Source organism: Podarcis vaucheri, assembly GCF_965113315.1.
Source record: "Podarcis vaucheri genome assembly, chromosome: 18".
Taxonomy (NCBI): Eukaryota; Metazoa; Chordata; class Lepidosauria; order Squamata; family Lacertidae; genus Podarcis; species Podarcis vaucheri.
In genome coordinates, this window is record NC_138756.1 from 8,321,752 (window position 1) to 8,346,081 (window position 24,330).

Consider the following 24,330-nt stretch of genomic DNA (forward strand, 5'->3'; position numbering starts at 1 on the left):
ATTAGCAGTGGCAAAGTTTTTATTGGTGGTTGCAAGAACCAGCGATCCCTATCTTCTGAACAAAATGCTTGTTTAACCTGGAGGTAGGTTGTCTGAATTGTGTATTGCTTTGTAACGATTTGTTGGGTCTCTGGACCGGAATAAAGATTGATGATGATATGAAATTATACAGAACTTCCCAAAGGCAAAAGGTAGAAACAAGACATTTATATTCCACCAAGTGCCCGTTTCTTTTAAATGTAGCCTTTACAGATAGGTAGCCGTGTTGGTCTGCCATAGTCAAAATAAAAAAAAATCCTTCCAGTAGCACCTTAAAGACCAAGTAAGTTAGTTCTTGGTATGAGCTTTCGTGTGCATGCACACTTCTTCAGATACACTGAAACAGAAGTTGCCAGATCCTTCTATATAGTGAGAAGGTGGGGAGGGGTATTACTCAGAAGGGTGGTGGGAACGGGAGATTGGCAGATAGCTGAGATGAGCCTGTTGACGACTCTTAACGACTGCAATAGGTCCTACAGGAAAAGGCAAGGGGTGAGAAGGTGAAAAATGGCTTAGTCATGTATAATGAGATAAGAATCCAATGTCTTTGTTCAGACCAGGTCTCTCCATGGTTTTAAGTTTGGTAATGAGTTGCAATTCAGCAGCTTCTCTTTCCAGTCTATTTCTGAAATTCCTTTGTAGTAAAACAGCTACTTTGAGATCTTGTATAGAATGTCCTGGGAGATTGAAGGTGCTACTGGAAGGAATTTTTTTATGTAGCCTTTACGTTATGTATGCAGTTGTGGTCAAGCGCGATACGAGATGCCCCCAAAGTTCCGTCCAAATATCCCTTCGTTCAGTAAAGAGGGGCGAGGTGGAAGGACTTCATGGCAATGGAATAGGCAAATAAATAAAGGGCCCTTCTGGACCCAAAAATTCAGGGTCCTGCCCGCGTGTTTCCATCGCAGTAATGAGGACTAGAATGCTGTGGCTTCTTTGAAAAGAAATCAGTGAAAAGGGGGCCACCTGTGCAGCCTTCGCCATCAGGCCGACGCTGCATCCCAGGGGGGCAGATGCAGGCGAAAGTTCCGATGAGGTTCTTGCACATCATGCCATGCGATTCGCAGTCGTGCATGCCTTCGGCGCATTCGTCCAAATCTGCAGGGAAAGGGACAAATAATGATAACAATAATTTATTATTTATACCCAGCCCACGCGGGTGGCGCTGTGGGTTAAACCACAGAGCCTAGGACTTGCCGATCAGAAGGTCGGCGGTTCGAATCCCCGCAGTGACGGGGTGAGCTCCCGTTGCTCGGTCCCTGCTCCTGCCATCCTAGCAGTTCGAAAGCACATCAAAGTGCAAGTAGATAAATAGGTACCACTCCAGCGGGAAGGTAAATGGCGTTTCCGTGTGCTGCTCTGGTTCGCCAGAAGCAGCTCAGTCCTGCTGGCCACATGACCCGGAAGCCAGTAAAGCGAGATGAGCGCCGCAACCCCAGAGTTGGCCACGACTGGACCTAATGGTCAGGGGTCCCTGTACCTTTACCATAACCCTGCCCATCTGGCTGGGCTTCCCCAACCACTCTGGGCGGCTTCCAACAAAATATTAAAATACTGTAATACATCAAACATTAAAAGCTTCCCTAAACAGGGCTGCCTTCAGATGTCTTCTAAAACTCTGGTAGTTGTTGTTCTCTTTGACATCTGGCGGGAGGACATTCCACAGGACGGGTGCCACCACCAAGAAAGCCCTCTGCCTGGTTCCCTGTAACCTCGCTTCTCACAGGGAGGGAACCACCAGAAGGCCCTCGGATCTGGACGTCAGTGTCTGGGCGCAACGATGGGGGTGGAGACGCACGAGAGCATAGGCTCGGAGGTGGGACATCAGCTTGGCGCACAGAACGTCCTGGGTTCAAAATCCCCGCCACCGTCGATATAGGGCTGGGAACGTCCTCTGCCTGAACTCTTTTGGGGGTCACTGCCAGCCTGTGCAGGCAACACTGAACCAGATGTAGCAATGGAAGGTGCAGACAGGCAGAACCAATCTAGGGAACATTTCATTGCGCTTCCTCCTCACCTTTGCACATCCTCCGGTCGTCCCGCAGTGTGTAGCCAGACGGGCAGGTGCAGTCGTAGGAGCCGAGGGCATTGATGCAGCGGAAAGCACAGAGCAGAGGGTTCAAGGCGCACTCATTGATATCTGTGCAGGAGAGAGGGATGGGGGTCAGGTAAAAGGGATGGCCACAGCCATTTTTTGGATTAAATTTTCTAATTCATATTTCAAAATATTCATTCAAACAACCTTAAAATATCAATGACTTCCCTTCTTCTCCTTCCGTGGTTCATTTTGCATACCATAGGTAAAGGTAAAATGGACCCACGCCACATGACCCAGAAGCTGTACGCCGGCTCCCTCGGCCAGTAAAGTGAGATGAGCGCCGCAACTCCAGAGTCGTCCACAACTGGACCTAATGGTCAGGGGGTTCCTTTACCTTTAGGCAAACTAAGGACTGGGGGCCGGATCTGGCCCAATTACCTTCTAAATCCAGCCTGCGGACGGTCCGGAAATCAGCGTGTTTTTACATGAGTAGAATGTGCCCTTTTATTTCAAATACATCTCTGGGTTATTTGTGGGGCACAGGAATTCATTCATTTTTTCCCCTCCAAAATATAGTCTGGCCCCCCACAAGTTCTGAGGGACAGTGGACTGGCCCCCTGCTGAAAAAGTTTGCTGACCCCCGGTTTAATACCAACCCCTGGCAACGCAGGAATATGCAGCTGTCACGTAATAACATGCCTATAAAAGCAGGGTCGAACCCTCAAGCAAAAACCCGCCTCCCTGTAAAGTCCCCACTAACCTTCGCAGGTCATCATAGGTCCCGGCTCAAACCCCTCCCCGCAAACGCACTCGAAGCCCCCCACCACGTTGGTGCACGTCCCGTTGCCGCAGGGGTTCCCGATGGAGCACTCGTCTGTGTCTGGGGTGGCAGGGAAGGAAGAGGAGACAAAAGAAAACCTCAGGGGGAACACCAGTCATTATTGGCAAGAGCTCAGGTGGTCCCGGGCACTTACCTGGGGTCTATTGGAGAATCGAGACGCGGCCGAGACTGCCGTAGCTTTCAGAAATCTGCTTTGTTCACCTATTTACTCCTTCCGTCTGCACGGAGGGAGCCCAGAGCTTACAGCATGCTTATTTCATGAGGGGCCTGTCCCCCACAGTAGTGCAGCCAGCCTTCGGCCAGCCTGCCCAAGATGGATCCCGGCAGTGGCAGACCTTCAAGTTCCAGCAAGGGGGTGGGGGCACAGAGCAGGCGGGTGTGTGGCTGGCGTGCATCCCGGGGCATCGCACGCTGCCCACAGGGGTGTGGCACACGTCCTGGGGGCGTGGGGTGCTGTCCGTGTACCTTGGTTCCCGAACGCCAAAAACCCGGAAGTAACTGTTCCGGTTTGGAAACGTTTTTTGGAACGTCTGAGGTAGCTGTCGGCTATTGTTTCCGGGGTGCCTGCACCAACCAGAAGCTGTGCCTTGGTTATTGAACATTTCGGAAGGCAAAACGGACTTCCGGAATGGATTAAGTTTGGCGCTTCTGTTTCTGTGCTATATTTTGTGTTTTCGTTTTTGAGGCTTTTTCAGTCCATTTGTTTTTGTGACCCAGTTCAGCTCCTGATTGACTGATTGATTGATTGATTATGTGACTGTAGAAATGGATAAAAGCCCCCCATCCAAACAATGACTATCATCAGTGCAGGTAAGAAAAACAAATATTTTAATTTTTATCATCTACAATACCGTCTTATTTCTTTTATAGTATTGATTATTGCTTTCGTTGTATGGATCAATGGTCTCATTTGATAGCAAAATTCGTGTTCAATTGCTGTTTTAGGGGTTGTTTCTAAAAGTCTGGAATGGATTAATCCGTTTTACATTGCTTTCTATGGGAAAGCGCGCCTTGGTTTTGGAACGCTTTGGTTTTGGAACGGACTTCCGGAACGGATTAAGTTTGAGAACCGAGGGACCACTGTATAAATGGGGAAAGGTGATGAAGTGGTATTTAGGTATTCCACCCCTACGTGTTCTGCACCCCATATACATTCCCCCCCCCACTCACCCACACAGTTCACTCCAGTGTAGTCGAGGTTGTAGCCAAACGGGCACTCGCAACGGAACGAGCCGTCCGTGTTGATGCAGTTCCCATTGATGCAGATGCCCGGGTTTTCGGAGCACTCGTTCACATCTGGAAAGGGAGCAACACCGTGAACTGCTCTGTGCTCAACGTGGTCCGCGGTCGGGGACAAACACGCATGGATCCTGGGGGCCACAGGCTTCCCAATCCACGATCAGAAGGCCAGACCCGAACCGAGGGATTCAAGTGGCGAGAAATGAGATTCCTACTCGATGAGTAGAATCGCAGTTTTAAAGGGATGACCTGTGGCTCATCCAGTCCAAACCCCCTGTAATCACAGCTAAGGAATCCCATTTGGCCTCTGCTTAAAAGGCTGAGTGTCTCTGGGGAGAGCATTCCATAATCGGGGAGCCACCACCGCAAAGGCCCTGTTCTTTTTGTTACTCACCTTCCCTGGTATCGCCGGGTCCAGGAATCGCACCGTGACCGTAAGGGCACAGCTCCTGGAAAGCAACTGCATAGAGAGGGGGAAACGAAGCATGTTTATTTTGCTTTTGTTTCAATGGGTCTACTCTGAGCAGGGCTAAGTTGTGAAAAACCCATGGTGCTTTTATCTGCCGCTATCACCTTGCCAACAAAGGTCCGTATAGTTCAAGCTCTGGTTTTCCCAGTAGTGATGTATGGAAGTGAGAGCTGGACCATCAAGAAGGCTGATTGCCAAAGAATGGATGCTTTTGAATTCTGGTGCTGGAGGAGACTCTTGAGAGTCCCATGGACTGCAAGAAGATCAAACCTCTCCATTCTGAAGGAAATCAGCCCCGAGTGCTCACTGGAAGTACAGATCATGAAGCTGAGGCTCCAAGACTTTGGCCACCTCAGGAGAAGAGAAGACTCCCTGGAAAAGACCCTGGTGTTGGGAAAGATGGAGGGCACAAGGAGAAGGGGACGACAGAGGACGAGGTGGTGGGACAGTGTTCTCGAAGCTACCAGCATGAGTTTGACCAAACTGCAGGAGGCAGTGGAAGACAGGAGGGCCTGGCGTGCTCTGGTCCAGGGGGTCACGAAGAGTCGGACATGACTAAGCAACAACAAATCTTATTTGGGCTTTTTGTGTTGCAGCTCTGGCTCTCTGGAATGAATTACCAGTGGAAATCATAGAGGAGGCCAGTCTGAGGTTGTTTAGGTGCACACCTGGATTGTGTGCTTGTTGACATTAAGCCAAACTCAGGAGAGCTCCGCTGAAATCGCTAGAGTCTAGACTTTAAATGCATTCAGGTCAATCGTCAGCTCTGAGTGTGGCCTGGTTGGTTGCATCTGCCTGTCGGTCTATGCGAATGATCACATGAGCTCAAAGACTCCAACATTTCTCTGACGAAAATAGGGGCGTCCTATTCCACACCCTCCAACATTTATCTAATGAAAAGAGGGATGTTCTTATCCATATCCTCCAACGTTTCTCCAATGAAAATAGAGATGTCCTATTCCATCCCCTCCAATGTTTCTCCCATGAAAATATTGATGTTTAGTCATTTAGTCGTGTCCGACTCTTCGTGACACCCTGGACCAGAGCACACCAGGCACTCCTGTCATGAAAATAGGGACGTCCTATCCCATCCCCTCCAACATTTCTCCGATGAAAATAGGGACGTCCTATTCCATCCCCTCCAACATTTCTCTGATGAAAATAGGGACGTCTTATTCCATCCCCTCCAACATTTCTCTGATGAAAATAAGAACGTCCTATTCCATCCCCTCCAACATTTCCCCGATGAAAATAGGGACGTCCTATTCCATCGCCTCTAATATTTCTCTAACGAAAATAGGGATGTCCTGACCTATTCCGTCCCCTCCAGCATTACTCTGATGGAAATAAAAATGTCCTATTCCATCCCCTCCAACATTTCTCTGATGAAAATAAGAACGTCCTAAGGAAAAGTAGGACATTCCGGGATCAAATCGGAAACCGTAACAACTTCTGGAAAACAGGGGAACATGGAGGGTCTGTGAGCTGTGTGCACTGCTTCTCTACTGGCAGGTGGGGTGCTGACCTTTGGGATTATGCTGTCTGAGGCAGCTGCTTCAAACCACCTAATGGGTGGGCCGGCCCTGAATCCAGTTCACCTGCAAACTCTCTCCATGCCAGGACAGCTCAGCTGGGTCACCTACCGTTGCCCTCCTGTGGGCAAAGCTCACAAGGGTCTCCCCAGCCTTCCCCGGGCATCTTGCTGCAGCAGCACCGGGCCTTGGTGGTGTTGAAGGCCTTCGGCACGGAACATTTGCCGTTGTCGAAGCGGGTGAAACAGAAGCTTTGCCGGGTGTCTGCAGAGCAGAGGAAGAACAGGGCATGGGCCCTATATTATTGCTGTTCATTCCCACCCCCGGTGATAATTTTATTCTTTAATCTTTTCTGTAAACCTATTAGGGCTTATTAAACCTATTACTATTATTATTTATTATTTATTATTATTATTATTTATTATTATTAAACCTATTACTGGGACACGGGTGGCGCTGTGGGTTAAACCACAGAGCCTAGGACTTGCCGATCAGAAGGTCGGCAGTTCGAATCCCCGCCACGGGGTGAGCTCCCGTTGCTCGGTCCCTGCTCCTGCCAACCTAGCAGTTCGAAAGCACATCAAAGCGCAAGTAGATAAATAGGTACCACTCCGGCGGGAAGGTAAACGGTGTTTCCATGCGCTGCTCTGGTTCGCCAGAAGCGGCTTAGTCCTGCTGGCCACATGACCCGGAAGCTGTACGCCGGCTCCCTCGCCCAGTAAAGTGAGATGAGCGCCGCAACCCCAGAGTCGGCCACCACTGGACCTAATGGTCAGGGGTCCCTTTACCTTTAAAAACCACCAAGAGGATAGTATGGTCCCAGAGGAGGGGGGTGGATGGACATCCGGCCAGGGCAGGATGGGGAAAGCCGTGCCACTGTATTTTTGGTTTTTATGGAAGCCGCCCAGAGTGGCTGGGGAGGCCCAGCCAGATGGGCGGGGTATAAATAATAAATAATAAATAATAAATTATTATTATTATTATTATTACTGGCTAGTCACTCACCGAAGCAGCGTCGGCCGTTGTCGGAGAGCACAAAGCCAGGTGGGCAGATGCAGTGGAAGCTTCCAGGTGCGTTGGTGCAAGTCCCGAAGAGGCAGATGTTAGGCTCCTCCTCGCATTCGTTGATATCTGTTCGCACCAACAAAACAGGTGTCTGGTTAAAGCAGCTTAAAAAACAACAGGTTGTCTCCAATGTTAGTCCTTCTCAAAGTGAAATGAAAGGGTGCCTTCGGTCCATTGACACCAACAGGTCTACTCTGGTCAGAGGTGAGTCAGCTGCAACACAAATATACAGCCGTATCTGAAGGAGCGTCTCCATCCCCATCATTCTACCCGGACACTGAGGTCCAGTGCTGAGGGCCTTCTGGCTGTCCCCCCCCTGAGAGAAGTTGGTTACAGGGAACCAGGCAGAGGGCCTTCTCGGTGGTGGCACCTGCCCTGTGGAACGCCCTCCCACCAGCAGTCAAAGAGAACAACAACTACCAGACTTTTAGAAGACATCTGAAGGCAGCCCTGTTTAGGGAGGCTTTTAATGTTTGATTTATTGCAGTATTTTAGTATTTTATTTGGAAGCTGCCCAGAGTGGCTGGGGAGACCCGGCCAGATGGGCGTGGTATAAATAATTTATTATTATTATTATTATTATTATTATTATTATTATTATTATTATTACCTTGGTCTCGAACAGAATGTGTCCCACGATTCCATTTGACTCCTGGAACCAATCGAAAACCAAGGCGCGGCTTCCGATTGGCTCCAATCGGAAGCCGCGCAAGATGTTCTGCTTCCAAAAATCGTTCGAAAGCCAGAACACTCACTTCCAGGTTTCTATCGTTTGGGAGCCAATGAGTTTGAGAACCAAGGTATGCGTGTTTATGGAACAGTTTTCTTCAAATCCTTTCCCCAGCTTATTTTGGCAGTTGCGTCCAGTGTCAGCCCTACTTAGAGAAGACCCGGTGGAATTAAAGGACATGACTAACTGGGACATCACCAGTAGAGACATCACCTTGCCAACAAAGGTCCGTATAGTAAAAGCTCTGGTTTTCCCAGTAGTGATGTATGGAAGTGAGAGCTGGACCATAAAGAAGGCTGATCGCCAAAGAATGGATGCTTTTTAATTATGGTACTGGAGGAGACTCTTGAGAGTGCCATGGACTGCAAGAAGATCATATCCATTCTGAAGGAAATCAGCCCTGAGTGCCCACTGGAAGGACGGATCCTGAAGCTGAGGCTCCAGTCCTTTGGCCACCTCATGAGAAGAGAAGACTCCCTGGAAAAGACCCTGATGTTGGGAAAGATGGAGGGCACAAGGAGAAGGGGACGATGGAGGACGAGATGGTTGAACAGTGTTCTCAAAGCTACCAGCATGAGTTTGACCAAACTGCGGGAGGCAGTGGAAGACAGGAGTGCCTGGCGTGCTCTGGTCCAGGGGGTCACGAAGATTCGGACAAAACTAAACGACTAAACAACAACAACAACAATTGGGTGCCCAGCTCAGTGGTAAGGCTTTGGATGCAGGAGGCTCCAGGTTCGATTCCAGCCGTGCTGGCGACGTTCCTTTTCCTGAAACCCTGGAGAGCAGCTGCCAGTCTGTGTAGACGACATTGAGGTAGATGGACTAGGCAGCTGCTGCCCACGTTCTTAACTTAGATCCACTCATTTCAGTTAGTAGAATTTAATTGGGCACAACAATTTATATCTCGTTGATTTTGCCTTATTCAAACTCCCCAAGATGTTCTGCAGCAAAAACAAACCAAGGTTTACCAAGCGCGGCTTCAGCCACAACAAACCGTGGAGAAGCAGCGAAGAAAGAGTTTTGAATAATAATAATAATAATAATTTTTATTTATACCCCGCCCTCCCCAGTCAAGGCCGGGTTCAGGGCAGCTAACAAGCAATAATAAAAACAAGTTGAATGAATACAACTTAAAAACAAGATTAAAATACAACATTAAAATATTGAAACATTAAAATATTAAGATGGAGCCTCATCACAGGAGGAAAAAGAAAGGGGGGAGGGAATCAAATTGGCTCCAAGCCAAAGGCCAGGCGGAACAACTCTGTCTTACAGGCCCTGCGGAAAGAAATCAGATATTGCAGGTCCCTGGTCTCATGAGACAGAGCGTTCCACCAGACCAGAGCCATCACTGAGAAGGCCCTGGCTCTGGTTGAAGCTAATCTGACTTCCTTAGGGCCCGGGACCACTAGGGTGTTGCTATTTATGGACCTTGAGGCTCTCCGTGGGGCATACCGGGAGAGGCGGTCCCGTAGGTACGAGGGTCCTAGGCCGTGAAGGGCTTTAAAGGTCAAAACCAGCACCTTAAATCTGACCCTGTACTCCACCGGGAGCCAGTGCAGCTGGAAAAGCACTGCGTGAATATGCTCCCATGGCAGAGACCCCGTGAGGAGCCTCGCTGCGGCATTCTGCACCCGCTGGAGTTTCTGGGACAGCTTCAAAAATGAAACTTACCGATGCAGTTGTCGTTTTGCACCTCGTAACCAGGCGGACAGATGCAACGGAAGGAACCTTCTAGATTCTGGCAGGTCCCCGGAGAGCAAGTCCTGGGAAGGCTGACACATTCGTTGATGTCTGGGAGGAAGAAGGAAAGAGGGTCAGTGTGGAGATGTTGAGAGTCACCCAATGGGGCTCCAGCTTTTGCCTCTGATTCTACTAAAAGGTTAAGGGACCCCTGACCATTAGGTCCAGTCGTGGCCAACTCTGGGGTTGTGGCGCTCATCTCGCTTTATTGGCCGAGGGAGCCGGCGTACATCTTCCGGGTCATGTGGCCAGCAGGACTAAGCCGCTTCTGGCGAACCAGAGCAGCGCACGGAAACGCCGTTTACCTTCCCGCCGGAGTGGTACCTATTTATCTACTTGCACTTCGTGCTTTCGAAGTGCTAGGTTGGCAGGAGCAGGGACCGAGCAATGGGAGCTCACCCCGTCATTGCGGGGATTCGAACCGCCAACCTTCTGATCGGCAAGTCCTAGGCTCTGTGGTTTAACCCGCAGCGCCACCCGCGTCCCTCTGATTCTAGACTTCTCACTAAACCCTGTTCGCACATCACCTTCCGCCTGTTACGATATAGAAGCAACGCAGCTGCAAACTGCTAGCTTGAAAACATCACATGATGGGATGTTGGGACTGTTCCGTGGGAAACAGAGGGACAGTCAAAACACAGGGCGATGCACCGGAATTAGCTCAGAGTGTAATATGAGCTCTTCCTCTTGTACAGGAAGTACAGGAGGTTTTTGTCTCTCGACTGCTGGAGCTTGAAGAGAGCAGTCATGTTTTCTGTAATGCTTCAAAGACAGAAATAAAAGCATGTAAAAACGTTTTCTGTCTATCTCCTTTTCCCTGCCGGGAGAGCAGGAGAGAGGAGGTGTGTTCTTCTCACGCTGAGAAGAATCGCCTATCGCGACCTCTGCCTGGATCTCGCTGGGAATGCAGCCAGGGAGGTCAACAGGAGACCAAGCCGGGTGCCTGGGAGTGTTGCCAGTTACTCCCGAGATAGGCTTGATTTCCGACACAGACACCTGTTCCTCCTTGCATATGTTGGTACCTCAACAAATCGCCTGATCCCTTACATCCCAGTTCGATCGCAGAGATGCAGGAACACCCTTGGGTCTTTCCCTGAGTTGGTGAAGTTCACTGGACAACGATGAGAAATTGAGCCTTTCGTGTCATTGGCCCAGTCCTGCGGAACTCCCTGCCACTATAAATTCAGCAGGCGCCTTTTCTGCCAGCTTTTAAACTCCTCCTGGAAACTCTTCTGCGATGTAGGCGCTTAAGAATGCATCCCTCCACAACGGTGTCTATTTTTGACCTTTTAAATATGTTTTTTTTAAAAAATTGTACTGTTATATTTTATTGCTGTAAACCGCTCTGATATATTTTTAAAATGCACTGCAGTATATACCGTATTTTTCGCTCTATAAGATGCACCTGGCCATAAGACGCACCTAGTTTTTAGAGGAGGAAAACAAGAAAAAGAATATTCTGAATCAAATGTTGTTGAAAGAGTCTTTGCGCGGCTATCGCTGAAGCCAGAACAGCAAGAGGGATTGCTGCGCAGCTGCATTCGCTCCATAAGACACACACACATTTCCCCTTACTTTTTAGGAGGGAAAAAGTGTGCCTTATAGAGCGAAAAATATGGTCATTATTTTTTATCATTATAAATGAATAAAACAAATGGAATATAACAAAAGCTCTGCTGAATTTCAAGTGGCAGGGAGTTCCGCAGGACTGAGCCAATGACACTAAAGACTCGATTTCTCATTGTTGTGATCCTATGCCTCGTTCGAGAGTCTGGAAGCGAAGGGGCCGCCCTGCCCTCTTCCACAAAGAGATGTCCTTGTTGCTGGTTGGTGAGATGGATTCCCTTTGGGGACGTCCCACCCTGCTTGGACCACACCACCCTTCCTGGGGGGCCTCCAGGGAGAGGATCCAGAAGACACCCACCAACGCAGTTCTTGCCATCCGGCGTGTGGTCGTAGCCCTCCTGGCAGAGGCACCGGAAAGAACCAATGTTGTTAATGCACTGCCCGTTCCGACACACCTGCCCCGCCAGAGAGGAGCATTCGTCGATGTCTGTGGGGGGGGGGGAGAGAGAGAGAGAACGTGAGCAGGAGCTGTGCCGGCAAAGTGCGTCCCCGTAAGATGGCCGAGCCACCTCCTGCCGCAGGAATCTAGAGCAGTTCACAACATAGCTGTCACAGATTTGAAAATAAGGGACCAGCAGCCTCGAAAATAAGGGATCAGCAGCCAAAATAAGGGATTTTCCAAGCATAGGTATGTTCAGCTTCTGAGCCCCTCCAAGCCAAAGGCAGAAAGCCCAGCCAGCAGCCAAACGAAGCCTCAAGCGGTGGTTCCCACAGCGCAGCAACCCGGCAAAGGTGATGCAGCAAGGAAAACCACCGTCACCTCTCTGCTGGGAAGCGCTGAGCAAAGGCGAGTCCCCAGGCAACGCGGCCGATTTGATTGACACAAGGCATGCAAGCCCCACCCCCCCGGTCGTTCTTAGACTCCTTACTGGTTGAGCAACACAGCCAAGCAACACAGCTGGAGCCTCCCTCCTCCCTGGCCGGCAGGGAGGGAGGGAGAGGAGCTGCTTCCTTTGAAACCCGGGAAATTTAAGGAACATCATCAATAAGAGACAGCAGTGGGACACGGCGCTGGGATAACTGTCCCGCCAAATAAGGGATGCTTGACAGCTATGGTTCGCAACCCAAGGGCTGACATATCCTCCCGAGGGCCGTGAGCTGGGGCGTGCGAGGCCAGAGGCAAAGGTGGAAGGGATCGATGGGAAAACCTACTGGTTTCTACACAAATCTCTGCATCCTCTATCCAGAGGCATTCTGGGAGTTTGGAATCGCATTAGCTTTGATTCATTGGCTTTAGAAGACATTGGAAGGCAGCCCTGAACGGGGAAGATTTTTAATGTGTCATGTTTTATTATGTTTTTATAGATATTGGAAGCCACCCAGAGTGGTTGGGGAAAAGTCAGATGGGCAGGATATTATTATTATTATTATTATTATTATTATTATTATTAATCTTTATTGTCCTATACAGAACAAAGAAATTGAAAAAAATCTACATCAGACATTCAAAAACCAACAAGCCTGCTATCCCAGCCATCTCAGCCTGGTTAACCCCCTAAAAACTCTGATACAGTGGTGCCCCGCAAGATGAATGCCTCGCAAGACGGAAAACTCGCTAGACGAAAGAGTTTTCCGTTTTGGAGGTGCTTCGCAAAACGAATCTCCTATGGGCTTGCTTCGCAAGACGACAATGTCTTGCGAGTTCCTGCTGGTTTTTTTCCCTCCTCCCCCCCTTTTTCTAAGCCGCTTATCAGCTGATCCGATCAGCAGATAAGCCGCTAAAAGCCGCTAATAGCGCTAATCTGCTAATCCGTCAATGGGCTTGCTTCGCAAGATGAAAAAACCGCTAGACGAAGAGAATCACAGAACGGATTCTTTTCGTCTTGCGAGGCGCCACTGTACTCCATAACTGAATACAATATATTCCCACAGAGACTACCTTACACTGCTTTTAAAACCAAAATCGCATTTGGATAGAAAATGTTTCTCAGGAGGCTAGTCCTAGTTGTTAACATCATCATCAAAGGTACAGGACCCCTGGACAGTCAAGTCCAGTCCGACTATGGGGTTGCGGTGCTCATCTCCGCTTTCAGGCCGAGGGAGCCAGTGTTTGTCTGCAGATATCTTTCTGGTTTATGCGGCCAGCAGGACTAAACCGCTTCTGGCGCAACGGGACACCGTGACGGAAACCAGAGCGCACGGAAACGCTGTTTACCTTCCTGCGGCAGTGGTACCTATTTATCTACTTGCACTGATGTGCTTTCGAGTGCTGCCTTTGAAGGTGACTTGGAAACTACAGCTAATCCCGATTGCAGCTGATAAACTGGTGACTTGGAGTGGCCGCTGGGACCATGTAACACTGGACCTAAAGGATCTATGCTGGCTCCCAGGACGTTTCCGAGCACAATTCAAAGTGTTGGTGCTGACCTTGAAAGCCCTAAATGGCCCTGTATACCTGAAGGAGCATCTCCACTCCCATCGTCCAGCCCGGACACTGAGGTCCAGCTCCGAGGGCCTTCTGGCGGTTCCCTCACTGCCAGAAGTGAGGTTACAGGGAACCAGGCAGAGGGCCTTCTCAGTGGTGGCGCCCGCCCACCAGATGTCAAGGAAATAAACAACTAGAAGACATCTGAAAGCAGCCCTGTATAGGGAAGCTTTTAATGCCTGAGGTTTTGTTGTGTTCTTTTATGTTTTGCTACAAGGCTCCCAGAGCAGCTGGGGAAACCCAGTTATATGGAAGGGGTGCAAGTAATAAATTATTATTATTGATTCCTGCATTAAAGAGGTTTGTATTGGATGACCCTATGGATCCCTTCCAAGTCTGCAGTTCAATGAGTCTATAACTCTACAGGCCTATGTTTCTGCGACTCTATTCCAGAAAAGAAACGTCCGAGGAGGATGTGAAGCTGAATCAGTGAGGGGTGTGGCTTAGGAAAGGGGGTGTGGCCTGTGGAGAGTCCTGAGGGCCAGGCGGGAAGGCTTGGAGGGCCACACTCGGTCCTTGGGTCCCTGCCCATGCTCTTACCCATGCAGTCATTGTTGTGGGTTAGCTCAAACCCGGGGAAGCAGAGGCAATTGTAGGAGCCGACAGTGTTCTTGCACGTCCCGTTCCCGCAGGGCTGGCGGTCGCACTCGTCGATGTCTGTGGATGCAAAAACAGCGAGAGGGGATTGATGTGACGTCGATTGATGCACTTCAGAGCCGCTGAAGCAGTCCTAAGAACAACCCAGAATGATTAACTCTGCATTGTACACAGCCAGTGCCGGATTTACGTACAGTGGTACCTCGGGTTACATACGCTTCAGGTTACAGACTCCGCTAACCCGGAAATAGTGCTTCAGGTTAAGAACTTTTGCTTCAGGATGAGAACAGAAATCTGGCGGCGCGGCGGCAGCAGGAGGCCCCATGAGCTAAAGTGGTGCTTCAGGTTAAGATCAGTTTCAGGTTAAGAACGGACCTCCGGAATGAATTAAGTACTTAACCTGAGGTACCACTGTATAAGCTAAACAAGCTATAGCTTAGGGCCCCAACTCCCCCCCCCCAAAAAAAAAACCACTGGATGTACATTTCCAAAATATAAGATAAAAAACAAATAAAATAAAACCTACATCCAGCAACATGTGTTGTATAGGCTCCTGGGATGTAAGTCATGGGCCCCGCCTGCTAGCCTGCTCCCTAAAATATCACCGCTTTGCTCCTTTCTATATATAGGGTGCCTACATTTTGCATGGACTGGTTGCAGGGCAACATGGGCAAATGGCCTGAGATACAATTGATAACAATTTATTGATCTTCCAAAAATAACAATACCAAAAAAACCACACCCATAACTAAATCAAACCATAAATTTTGATCAACTTCCCTCCATTCCCCCTCTTGGTTCCATTATAATATACTTGTTTATGCACTTCCATAAAACCTTATATACTAAACAATCCAATTTTAAAACCTTCTTCATCTTATTACAAGTGACTTTTAAAAGTTATAGTAGGGAAACAAATCTGTACACAAAGCTTAAAAAATTTGCTTTAAACAATTGCCCCTTTTTTGGGTAATAATTTGCCCTGCATAGTTGAATAATTTATTCTGCCAATCTTCTTTTCTTTATACATTTCCCCACCCCATTCATTTTCTTTCTTTTTCTTTCAAAGCCATTCTAATTGCTGGCCATCATGTGGCAGTGAGTTCCCCTGCTCAACTGCAAAATCGGCAGCATGAAGACAGGCCAGAGGAAGAAGATGATTCCTTCTGCCCAAAGATCCCTACTCACCCATGCACATGGTCAGGTCCCCGGTGGCCTTGAACCCGTTGAAGCAGATGCAAAGGTAGCTCCCTTCCGTGTCCACGCAGTCGCCATGGCTACAGACGTTGGGGATCTCCTGGCACTCATTGCGGCCTGGGGAAACAAGGGCAGGAAACAGACAGCCCAGGTGAGTGACCGAGAGAAGCCAGCATCTCAGGTACGACCACTCTGGAATGCAGAGGGCAACCTGCTGTTAGGATCGTCCTACTCTCGTGTAGGACGATCATGATGTATGGAAGTGAGAGCTGGACCATAAAGAAGGCTGATCGCCGAAGAATGGATGCTTTTGAATTCTGGTGCTGGAGGAGACTCTTGAGAGTCCCATGGACTGCAAGAAGATCAAACCTCTCCATTCTGAAGGAAATCAGCCCTGAGTGCTCACTGGAAGGACAGATCCTGAAGCTGAGGCTCCAAGACTTTGGCCACCTCCAGAGAAGAGAAGACTCCCCGGAAAAGACCCTGATGTTGGGAAAGATGGAGGGCGCAAGGAGAAGGGGACGACGGAGGGCGAGATGGTGGGACAGTGTTCTCGAAGCTACCAGCATGAGTTTGACCCAACTGCGGGAGGCAGTGGAAGACAGGAGTGCCTGGTGTGCTCTGGTCCAGGGGGTCACGAAGAGTCAGACACGACTAAATGACTAAACAACAACAACATGGGCTAGATCCACGTGTGTGTGTGTGTGTGTGTGTGTGTGTGTGTGTGTGTAAGGGGATCAAGAGGTTGTGTCAAGGCTTCAGGGAATCCTATCCCTCTTACTGTGGGATGCCAAGAAACAGATAAACAAGAAGAGTTCTTGCCATGTACTTTATTCAATATTCACAGAGAGAGAGGAAGGAATGAGGTCTCTCTTAGATAATGGCATTGCTCTGAGTAACGTCCCACCCCCCTCAGTCCCTCCTATTCTACGTCACCCCTGCACAGGCTGATCTGCACTTTCAGCCTCTGAGCTTTCTGTTCTCCTACTCTCAAGGCACGCTGGGTCCTGGGAGAGGGTGGCAGGGATCAGGAATGCTTCCAAGAGACACTGAATCTGTTAACTGTCTCTCCCCTGGTGCTTCGTCTTCTTCCTGATGTTCCTCTCCCAATATTTCCCAGCTTCTCCCCTCTGCAGCCTCTGAACTGTGCCCTTCTGCAAACCACTGTTCTAAATCTATACTGTCTCCCTCTTCTCTGGGGAGTACAGGAGGATTCCTCCTCAGTCCAGCCCCTGACAAGCTGCTCTCTGCCTCCTTTTCTCTCCTTCCAGGGAGATCGCTCAGGCCTGGAGTTAAAGGGAAGGTGGCTGTTCGACTACCCCAAGTGAAGCCCCCCGCTCCCAGGTCTCGGGTGCTATGGAGACCTCCCGACTTACCCACACAGGCTCCGCTCGGTGACAGCTTGTATCCGGAAGAGCACTCGCACCGGTAACTTCCCGGGCTGTTGAGGCAATCGGCGTTTCTCTGGCAGAGGTTCTCACCGCTGCTGCACTCGTCGATGTCTGCAGGGGATCGGAAGAAACACATGATTCATCCCACTTGTCTGGGGCACGGGCTCTTCCAAGCAATGCGCTCACCAGCACATGCGCAGTGACAGTGCCTTCATGTTTCCAGCTGCCCTTTCTGCCACCTCTGTCCCCCACCCCCCAAACTGGGGAACTAGCACGTCACCAACCCTGGAGATAGGAAGCCCAGAGCACTTGTTGTTTAGATGTCCCTTTTAGAAGAAGAAGAAGAAGAGTTTGGATTTGATATCCCGCCTTTCACTCCCCTTCAGGAGTCTCAAAGTAGCCAACAATCTCCTTTCCCTTCCTCCCCCCACAACAAACACTCTGTGAGGTGAGTGGGGCTGAGAGACTTCACAGAAGTGTGACTGGCCCAAGGTCACCCAGCAGCTGCATGTGGAGGAGCAGAGACGCGAACCCGGTTCCCCAGATTACGTGACTACCGCTCTTAACCACTACACCACACTGGCTCTCTCTTTTAGGAAGAGGCACGTAGTAAGACCATTGATCCCCTGCTGGTGAGGCTCGCTGACCTCCCGGAAAAGCAAAAATTTGACCTTTTCCTGTTAGGCAAAGATCAGAAGACGACCTGGATGGTCGCCAGATTCTGTGTACAGATCTGTAGGCGTAGACCATCTCCCGACTCAAACTAGTTCATTAAGAAAACCCCCAAAATTCATTCCATGGGTAACTCTGGATCTGCCGTAGTTTATCTCAAAGTTTTAAGTGTCTATACGCTCATCGCATTTATAAATTTAAAATTTATTGTTGAACAGTGGTACCTCAGGTTACATACGCTTCAGGTTACAGACTCCGCTAACCCAGAAATACTGTTACAGATAGGTAGCCGTGTTGGTCTGCCATAGTCAAAATAAAAAAATTCCTTCCAGTAGCACCTTAAAGACCAACTAAGTTAGTTCTTGGTATGAGCTTTCGTGTGCATGCACACTTCTTCAGATACAGAAGAAGTACTGTATTGAAATACAGAAGAAGTACTGTATTGAATAAATACTGCTTCAGGTTAAGAACTTTGCTTCAGGATGAGAACAGAAACTGTGCTCCAGCGGTGTGGCGGCAGAGGGAGGCCCCATTAGCTAAAGTGGTGCTTCAGGTTACGAACAGTTTCAGGTTAAGAACGGACCTCCAGAACAAATTAAGTACTTAACCCGAGGTACCACTGTAAGGTAAAGGTAAAGGGAATCATGGCCATTAGGTCCAGTCGTGGCTGACTCTGGGGTTGCGGCGCTCATCTCGCTTTATTAGCCGAGGGAGCCGGCGTACAGCTTCCGGGTCATGTGGCCAGCAGGACTAAGCCACTTCTGGCGAACCAGAGCAGTGCACGGAAACGCCATTTACCTTCCCGCCGGAGCGGTACCTATTTATCTACTTGCACTTTTTATGTGCTTTCGAACTGCTAGGTTGGCAGGAGCAGGGACCGAGCAACGGGAGCTCACCCCATCGTGGGGATTCGAACCACCAACCTTCTGATCGGCAAGTCGTAGGCTCTGTGGTTTAACCCACAGCGCCACCCGCATCCCTACCACTGTACGTTGTTTTAATTGTCTGTTTTGCTTCTGGAACTGTACCCTCAAGTGTGTTTTATAAGCTGGTCTCCGTCAATAATAAATTATCTATCTACCTAGCCCCATAGGTCTCGTTCTCCGCAACCCACAGCCCCTACCTTCGCAGATGAGCAGGATGTTGTTGTAGCTGAAGCCAATGGGGCACTCGCAACGGAAACTGCCAATCTGGTTGATGCAGACGCCGTTGGTGCAAATGGCGGGGATCTCGCTGCATTCGTCGATATCTGTGGGAAAGGCAGTGCTTTTTCCCCCAGCCAGAGCGTGCCGGACCGCAGTTATGGCCCATCTCAGGCAGACGCCATTGCGGTCCAGCGTTCAGCCCCTCCCGCCATTTCTTGCCCTTACGTACTTCTGAGAAGCCCAAAACAAACATTTCAAATCAAAAGAGAAGCTGGTCTCTTACGTTAAAAACCCGACAGTACCAAATTATCGAAGGCTTTTCGCCAAAGCCAGACTAAACGTCTTTCCTTCTGCAGTGTTGGCTGGCAGGTTGAGAGGAGTCCCCTACCAGGACAGACTTTGCTCGCGTGCTCAAGGCATCGATTCCATAAAACATATTTTGTTGCACTGTGCAAAATATGAGCAAGCCAGGGCTGAACTGATATTACCCTCGCTGGTATCTTTCTCAGCAAAATCAGAGGCTCACTATGTCAGGTTCCTATTGGAAGACCGGACAAACGCCAGAACATTAGCAGTGGCAAAGTTTTTATCGGTGGTTGCAAGAACCAATGATCCCTATATTCTGAACAAAATGCTTGTTTGACCTGCAGGCAGGCTGTCTGAACTGTGTATTGCTTTGTAACAATTTGTTGGGTCACTGGACCGTAATAAAGATTGATGATGACAGAAGCTGGTCAGAGGGTGCGAATCTACACTTCTTCTTCTTTTAGATCTTTGACTCCAACTAGTCACAATTGGTTGAACTACAGGGCAGAGAAAATTCATACAGTGGTATGTTTTTATTTTTTCCTTTTTTCTATCTTTTTTCGGTTTTATCTTTTGTTTGTTTTTGTTACTGTTAATTCTTTCGTATTATGCTTATTTACTGAAAATAATAAATTTTTTTTTATTATTATAAAAAAAGATACTGCCTTTGACTTTCCCCCCTGCAAAAGCACACTTTTCGAGAGTTGATGACGCAAGATCTGCTTTTCCTGCTAGCTCAGTTTTGGCAAAGAGACAAGAGTCACACCTTTAAAAGCCCAAAGGGGAATGTTATTAGCAGAAAATATAAACAGAGGAGGCTGAGGTTTGGGGTTGACTTACCAATTGGTTTCCCAGTGTGAATATCAATGATGAATCCAGGGGCTTGATTGCCACATAGGATCTGGTATTCAGCTACAAGAGGAAGCGGTAAAGAAAGATTTGCTCATGCACCTCATTACATTACGACCACTGTCATACAGTGGTTCCGCTCCTTCCTCCTGGGCCGTGTTCAGAAAGTGGTGGGGGGGGATGAGTGTTCAGACCCCTGGGCCCTCACTTGTGGGGTGCCTCAGGGTTCCGTCCTCTCCCCCATGCTTTTTAACATCTATATGAAGCCGCTGGGAGAGATCATCAGGGGGTTTGGGCTGGGTGTCCATCAGTATGCGGATGATACCCAGCTCTACCTCTCTTTCAAATCAGAACCAGTGAAGGCGGTGAAGGTCCTGTGTGAGTGTCTGGAGGCGGTTGGAGGATGGATGGCGGCTAACAGATTGAGGTTGAATCCTGACAAGACAGAAGTACTGTTTTTGGGGGACAGGAGGCGGGCAGGTGTGGAGGATTCCCTGGTCCTGAATGGGGTAACTGTGCCCCTGAAGGACCAGGTGCGCAGCCTGGGAGTCATTTTGGACTCACATCTGTCCATGGAGGCACAGGTCAGTTCTGTGTCCAGGGCGGCTGTCTACCAGCTCCATTTGGTATGTAGGCTGAGACCCTATCTGCCCGCAGATTGTCTCACCAGAGTGGTGCATGCTCTGGTTATCTCCTGCTTGGACTATCCCGCATGGTTCTATCCGGACACTGAGGTCCAGCACCGAGGGCCTTCTGGCAGTTCCCTCATTGTGAGAAGCCAAGTTACAGGGATCCAGGCAGTGTCTGGTTCCCTGTAACCTTCTCGCAGGGAGGGAACCACCAGAAGGCCCTTGGAGCTGGACCTCAGTGGCTGAACGATGGGGGTGGAGACGCTCCTTCAGGTCTACTGGGCCGAGGCCGTTTAGGGCTTTCAAGGTCAGCACCAACACTTTGAATTGTGCTCGGAAACGTCCTGGGAGCCAATGCAGATCTCTCAGGACCGGTGTTATGTGGTCCCGGCGGCCGCTCCCAGTCACCAGTCTAGCTGCCGCATTCTGGATTAATTGCAGTTTCCGGGTGACCTTCAAAGGTAGCCCCACATTGAGCACATGGCAGTAGTCCAAGCGGGAGATAACTAGAGCATGCACCACTCTGGCCTGACAGTCCGCAGGCAGATAGGGTCTCAGCCTGCGTATCAGATGGAGCTGGTAGACAGCTGCCCTGGACACAGAACTGACCTGTGCCTCCATGGACAGCTGTGAGTCCAAAATGACTCCGAGGCTGCACACCTGGTCCTTCAGGGGCACAGTTACCCCAATCAGGACCAGGGAGTCCCCCACACCCACCCGCCCCCTATCCCCCAATGGATTATCCATGTCTCCCCGCTGTGACTAGCTGCAAGGACAAAGTTACTTCTTGCAGTGCTAGGTGTGAGAGATGACCGGTAACTCCTAAGCAAGATTTCGGTGACCGGGGAAGCCACGGAAAACTCAGTGCGTGGTTTTCGAGAACATGTCGTGTGGGGCTGCTGGCTTACAGCTGGCTGGGGTGGGGCAGGGCTCGCAGGGCTTGTTCCAGGCCTTCCCGATGTTGTATGAACAGCAGCACATCTTCTTGGTCATGTTGAAAGACAGCTCGTTCTCGCAGGTGTCGTTGTAGTTCCGGTAGCAGAGGCTTTTCCTCATATCTGGAGAGGCGGAAGAAGAAGAGTTTGGATTTGATATCCCGCCGTTTACTCCCTTTAAGGAGTCTCAAAGCGGCTAACATTCTCCTTTTCCCTTCCTGCCCCCCAACAAACACTCTGTGAGGTGAGTGGGGCTGAGAGACTTCAGAGAAGTGTGACTGGCCCAAGGTCACCCCGCAGCTGCATGTGGAGGAGCGGAGACGCGAACCCGGTTCACCAGATTACGAGACTACCGCTCTTAACCACTACACCACACTGGCTCATCAAAGACTCGTTCAGGCTGGCGCAAGTCTGCAGTGTGGTGGCAGCTTCTCTCCCTCCTTCTTTCCACAGCTAGCAAGGCACTCTTTTCCACGGATATGATCTCAGACTCGGAAGCAGGGAGACTCTCACCTCGGCATCTGAGCCGCCCCCCCTCTGAAAAAGGATGCCTCGCTGGCTGGCTGCAGAGCTGAACAGCTTCTCTCTCTGAGGCAGCACTGCAGAGGCTGCCTGTCTCTTATTGACTTTGTGGGTGCTTGGCCCCCGCAATCACATCATTGTGGGTGCCCAAGCAACCACAATGTGATGTATGGAAGTGAGAGCTGGACCAGAAAGAAGGCTGATTGCAGAAGATTGGATGCTTTTGAATTCTGGTGCTGGAGGAGACTCTTGAGAGTCCCATGGACGGCAAGAAGATCCAACCTCTCCATTCTGAAGGAAATCAGCCCTGAGTGCTCACTGGAAGGACAGATCCTGAAGCTGAGGCTCCAAGACTTTGGCCTCCTCAGGAGAAGAGAAGACTCCCTGGGAAAGACCCTGGTGTTGGGAAAGATGGAGGGCGCAAGGAGAAGGGGACGACAGAGGACGAGATGGTGGGACAGTGTTCTTGAAGCTACTAGCATGAGTTTCACCAAACTGCGGGAGGCAGTGGAAGACAGGAGGGCCTGGCGTGCTCTGGTCCAGGGGGTCAGCAAGAGTCGGACACAACTAAACGACTAAACAACAACAGCAAAGCAACCACAGCCCCCTGATGTTGGCTCCTGCGCCTGGTTGACCTGCGGAACTCCCTCCCACAAGCTCTGCGACAATCCCCTTGCTTCCCTAAATCCTACTGATTTTCACCGGGATGCTGGACTAAGTGAATGCCCTCCCCCTTTGACAATAATTTTTATTAGTTTTCAATTACAACAATCCAATGGTAGCCTCATTATAACAATGTCAAATTAGAATACAATAGTTGTTGTTTAGTCGTGGCCGACGCTTCGTGACCCAATGGACCAGAGCACCCCAGGCACTCCTGTCTGGAATGTCATCATTTCCACAATTACTAATCCCAATCCTTCAGGTGCCAAATTATATAATTTAGGTGACCCTCCCCCACACTAGAATTGATGGTTTGATGATTTATTGCATTTCTGCTATCCAAAATCTCAATTCATCTCAATTACATTCCAGTCAAAATAACAATCCCTTACACAATACGGCGGTACCTCGGGTTACAGATGCTTCAGGTTACAGACTCCGCTAACCCAGAAATAGTGCTTCAGGTTAAGAACTTTGCTTCAGGATGAGAACAGAAATCGTGCTCCAGCGGCATGGCAGCAGCAGGAGGCCCCATTAGCTAAAGTGGTGCTTCAGGTTAAGAACAGTTTCAGGTTAAGTACGGACCTCCAGAACGAATTAAGTTCTTAACCCGAGGTACCACTGTAACTGCAATATTAATGGCATCCATTCCTCTTGACACATTAAATGATTTATAAACCCAAAGGAGAATGCCCCTTAGCCCGATAGGGTCTCCGGACGTCCTTGCGACCGAGTCCTCAATTCTTTTAAGTGCTGGGTCCCATTTCCCTAGCTCTGAGCTCCCTTTTCCCTGCAGCCCCAGAGCGCATGGAAACGCTGTTTACCTTCCTGCCGCAGTGGTACCTATTTATCTACTTGCACTGGTGTGCTTTCGAACTGCTAGGTTGGCAGGAGCTGGGGCAGAGCAACGGGCGCCCACTGCGCCGTGGGGATTCGAACCACTGACCTTCTGATCAGCAAGCCCAAGAGGCTATGGGGTTTAGACCACAGCGCCACCCACCTCCCTTCCCCTCTGTGGTAGGCAATCCCTTCCTTCTTACCCATGCAGTTGTTTCCTCCATTGACTTGCATGTACTCTGGTGGGCAAACGCAGGTGTAATTCCCCAGGGTGTTGTAACAGGTCCCCGGACCACAGATTCCAATGTGAGCCGAACATTCGTCAATGTCTGGAGAGAGAGAGAGAGAGAGAGAGAGAGAGAGAGAGAGAGAGAGAGAGAGAGAGGTGAGAGGGAGAAAGCCAATGGGAGGGTCCTGATGTTTAAATACTGTATTTTTCGCTCTATAGGATGCACCCGACCACAGGACGCACCTTGTTTTAGAGGGGGAGAACAAGAAAAACAAATTCTCCCCATCTCTGCTCAGCGCCCCTTCAGCAAAGCGGCAGGAGAAACGGAGCCCCTTCCATTTCTCCTCCCGCTTGGCTGAAGGGGCACTGCGCAGCTCTCCCTCTCTGCTGAAGCCAGGAGAGTCTTGCGGTCTGGTGCGTCCTATAGAGCGAAAAATACGGTAAATAATAAATTATTGTTGTTGTTATTATTAATAATATTATTATTATTAGCTTCTCCACAGACAGACAGTGGAGTGCCCCGAAGTTTGACGGAACATCTCAGCTTCCCATTTTAACAAGGGAATTATTATTTGTTTTCTCCACAAGCCCAGCCACGACAGTCACTC

General features: G+C 49.6%; 1 protein-coding gene across 3 annotated transcripts in view; it reads right to left on the minus strand.

Moving 5' to 3' along the window:
• FBN3 (fibrillin 3) overlaps positions 1-24,330 on the minus strand; it is a 150,278-nt gene that overhangs the window by 16,267 nt on the left and 109,681 nt on the right. For all 3 annotated transcript variants that reach the window (XM_082206194.1, XM_082206195.1, XM_082206196.1), the window contains 16 exons: positions 23,697-23,822; positions 21,445-21,594; positions 19,899-19,970; positions 18,731-18,856; positions 16,921-17,046; positions 15,536-15,661; positions 14,291-14,407; positions 11,624-11,752; positions 9,631-9,750; positions 7,164-7,289; positions 6,270-6,422; positions 4,552-4,617; positions 4,089-4,214; positions 2,838-2,957; positions 2,057-2,179; positions 1,006-1,137 (listed from right to left, as the gene is read on the minus strand). In XM_082206194.1, coding sequence (XP_082062320.1) covers positions 1,006-1,137; positions 2,057-2,179; positions 2,838-2,957; positions 4,089-4,214; positions 4,552-4,617; positions 6,270-6,422; positions 7,164-7,289; positions 9,631-9,750; positions 11,624-11,752; positions 14,291-14,407; positions 15,536-15,661; positions 16,921-17,046; positions 18,731-18,856; positions 19,899-19,970; positions 21,445-21,594; positions 23,697-23,822 — 1,938 coding nt within the window. The remainder of the gene's footprint in view (positions 1-1,005; positions 1,138-2,056; positions 2,180-2,837; positions 2,958-4,088; positions 4,215-4,551; positions 4,618-6,269; positions 6,423-7,163; positions 7,290-9,630; positions 9,751-11,623; positions 11,753-14,290; positions 14,408-15,535; positions 15,662-16,920; positions 17,047-18,730; positions 18,857-19,898; positions 19,971-21,444; positions 21,595-23,696; positions 23,823-24,330) is intronic.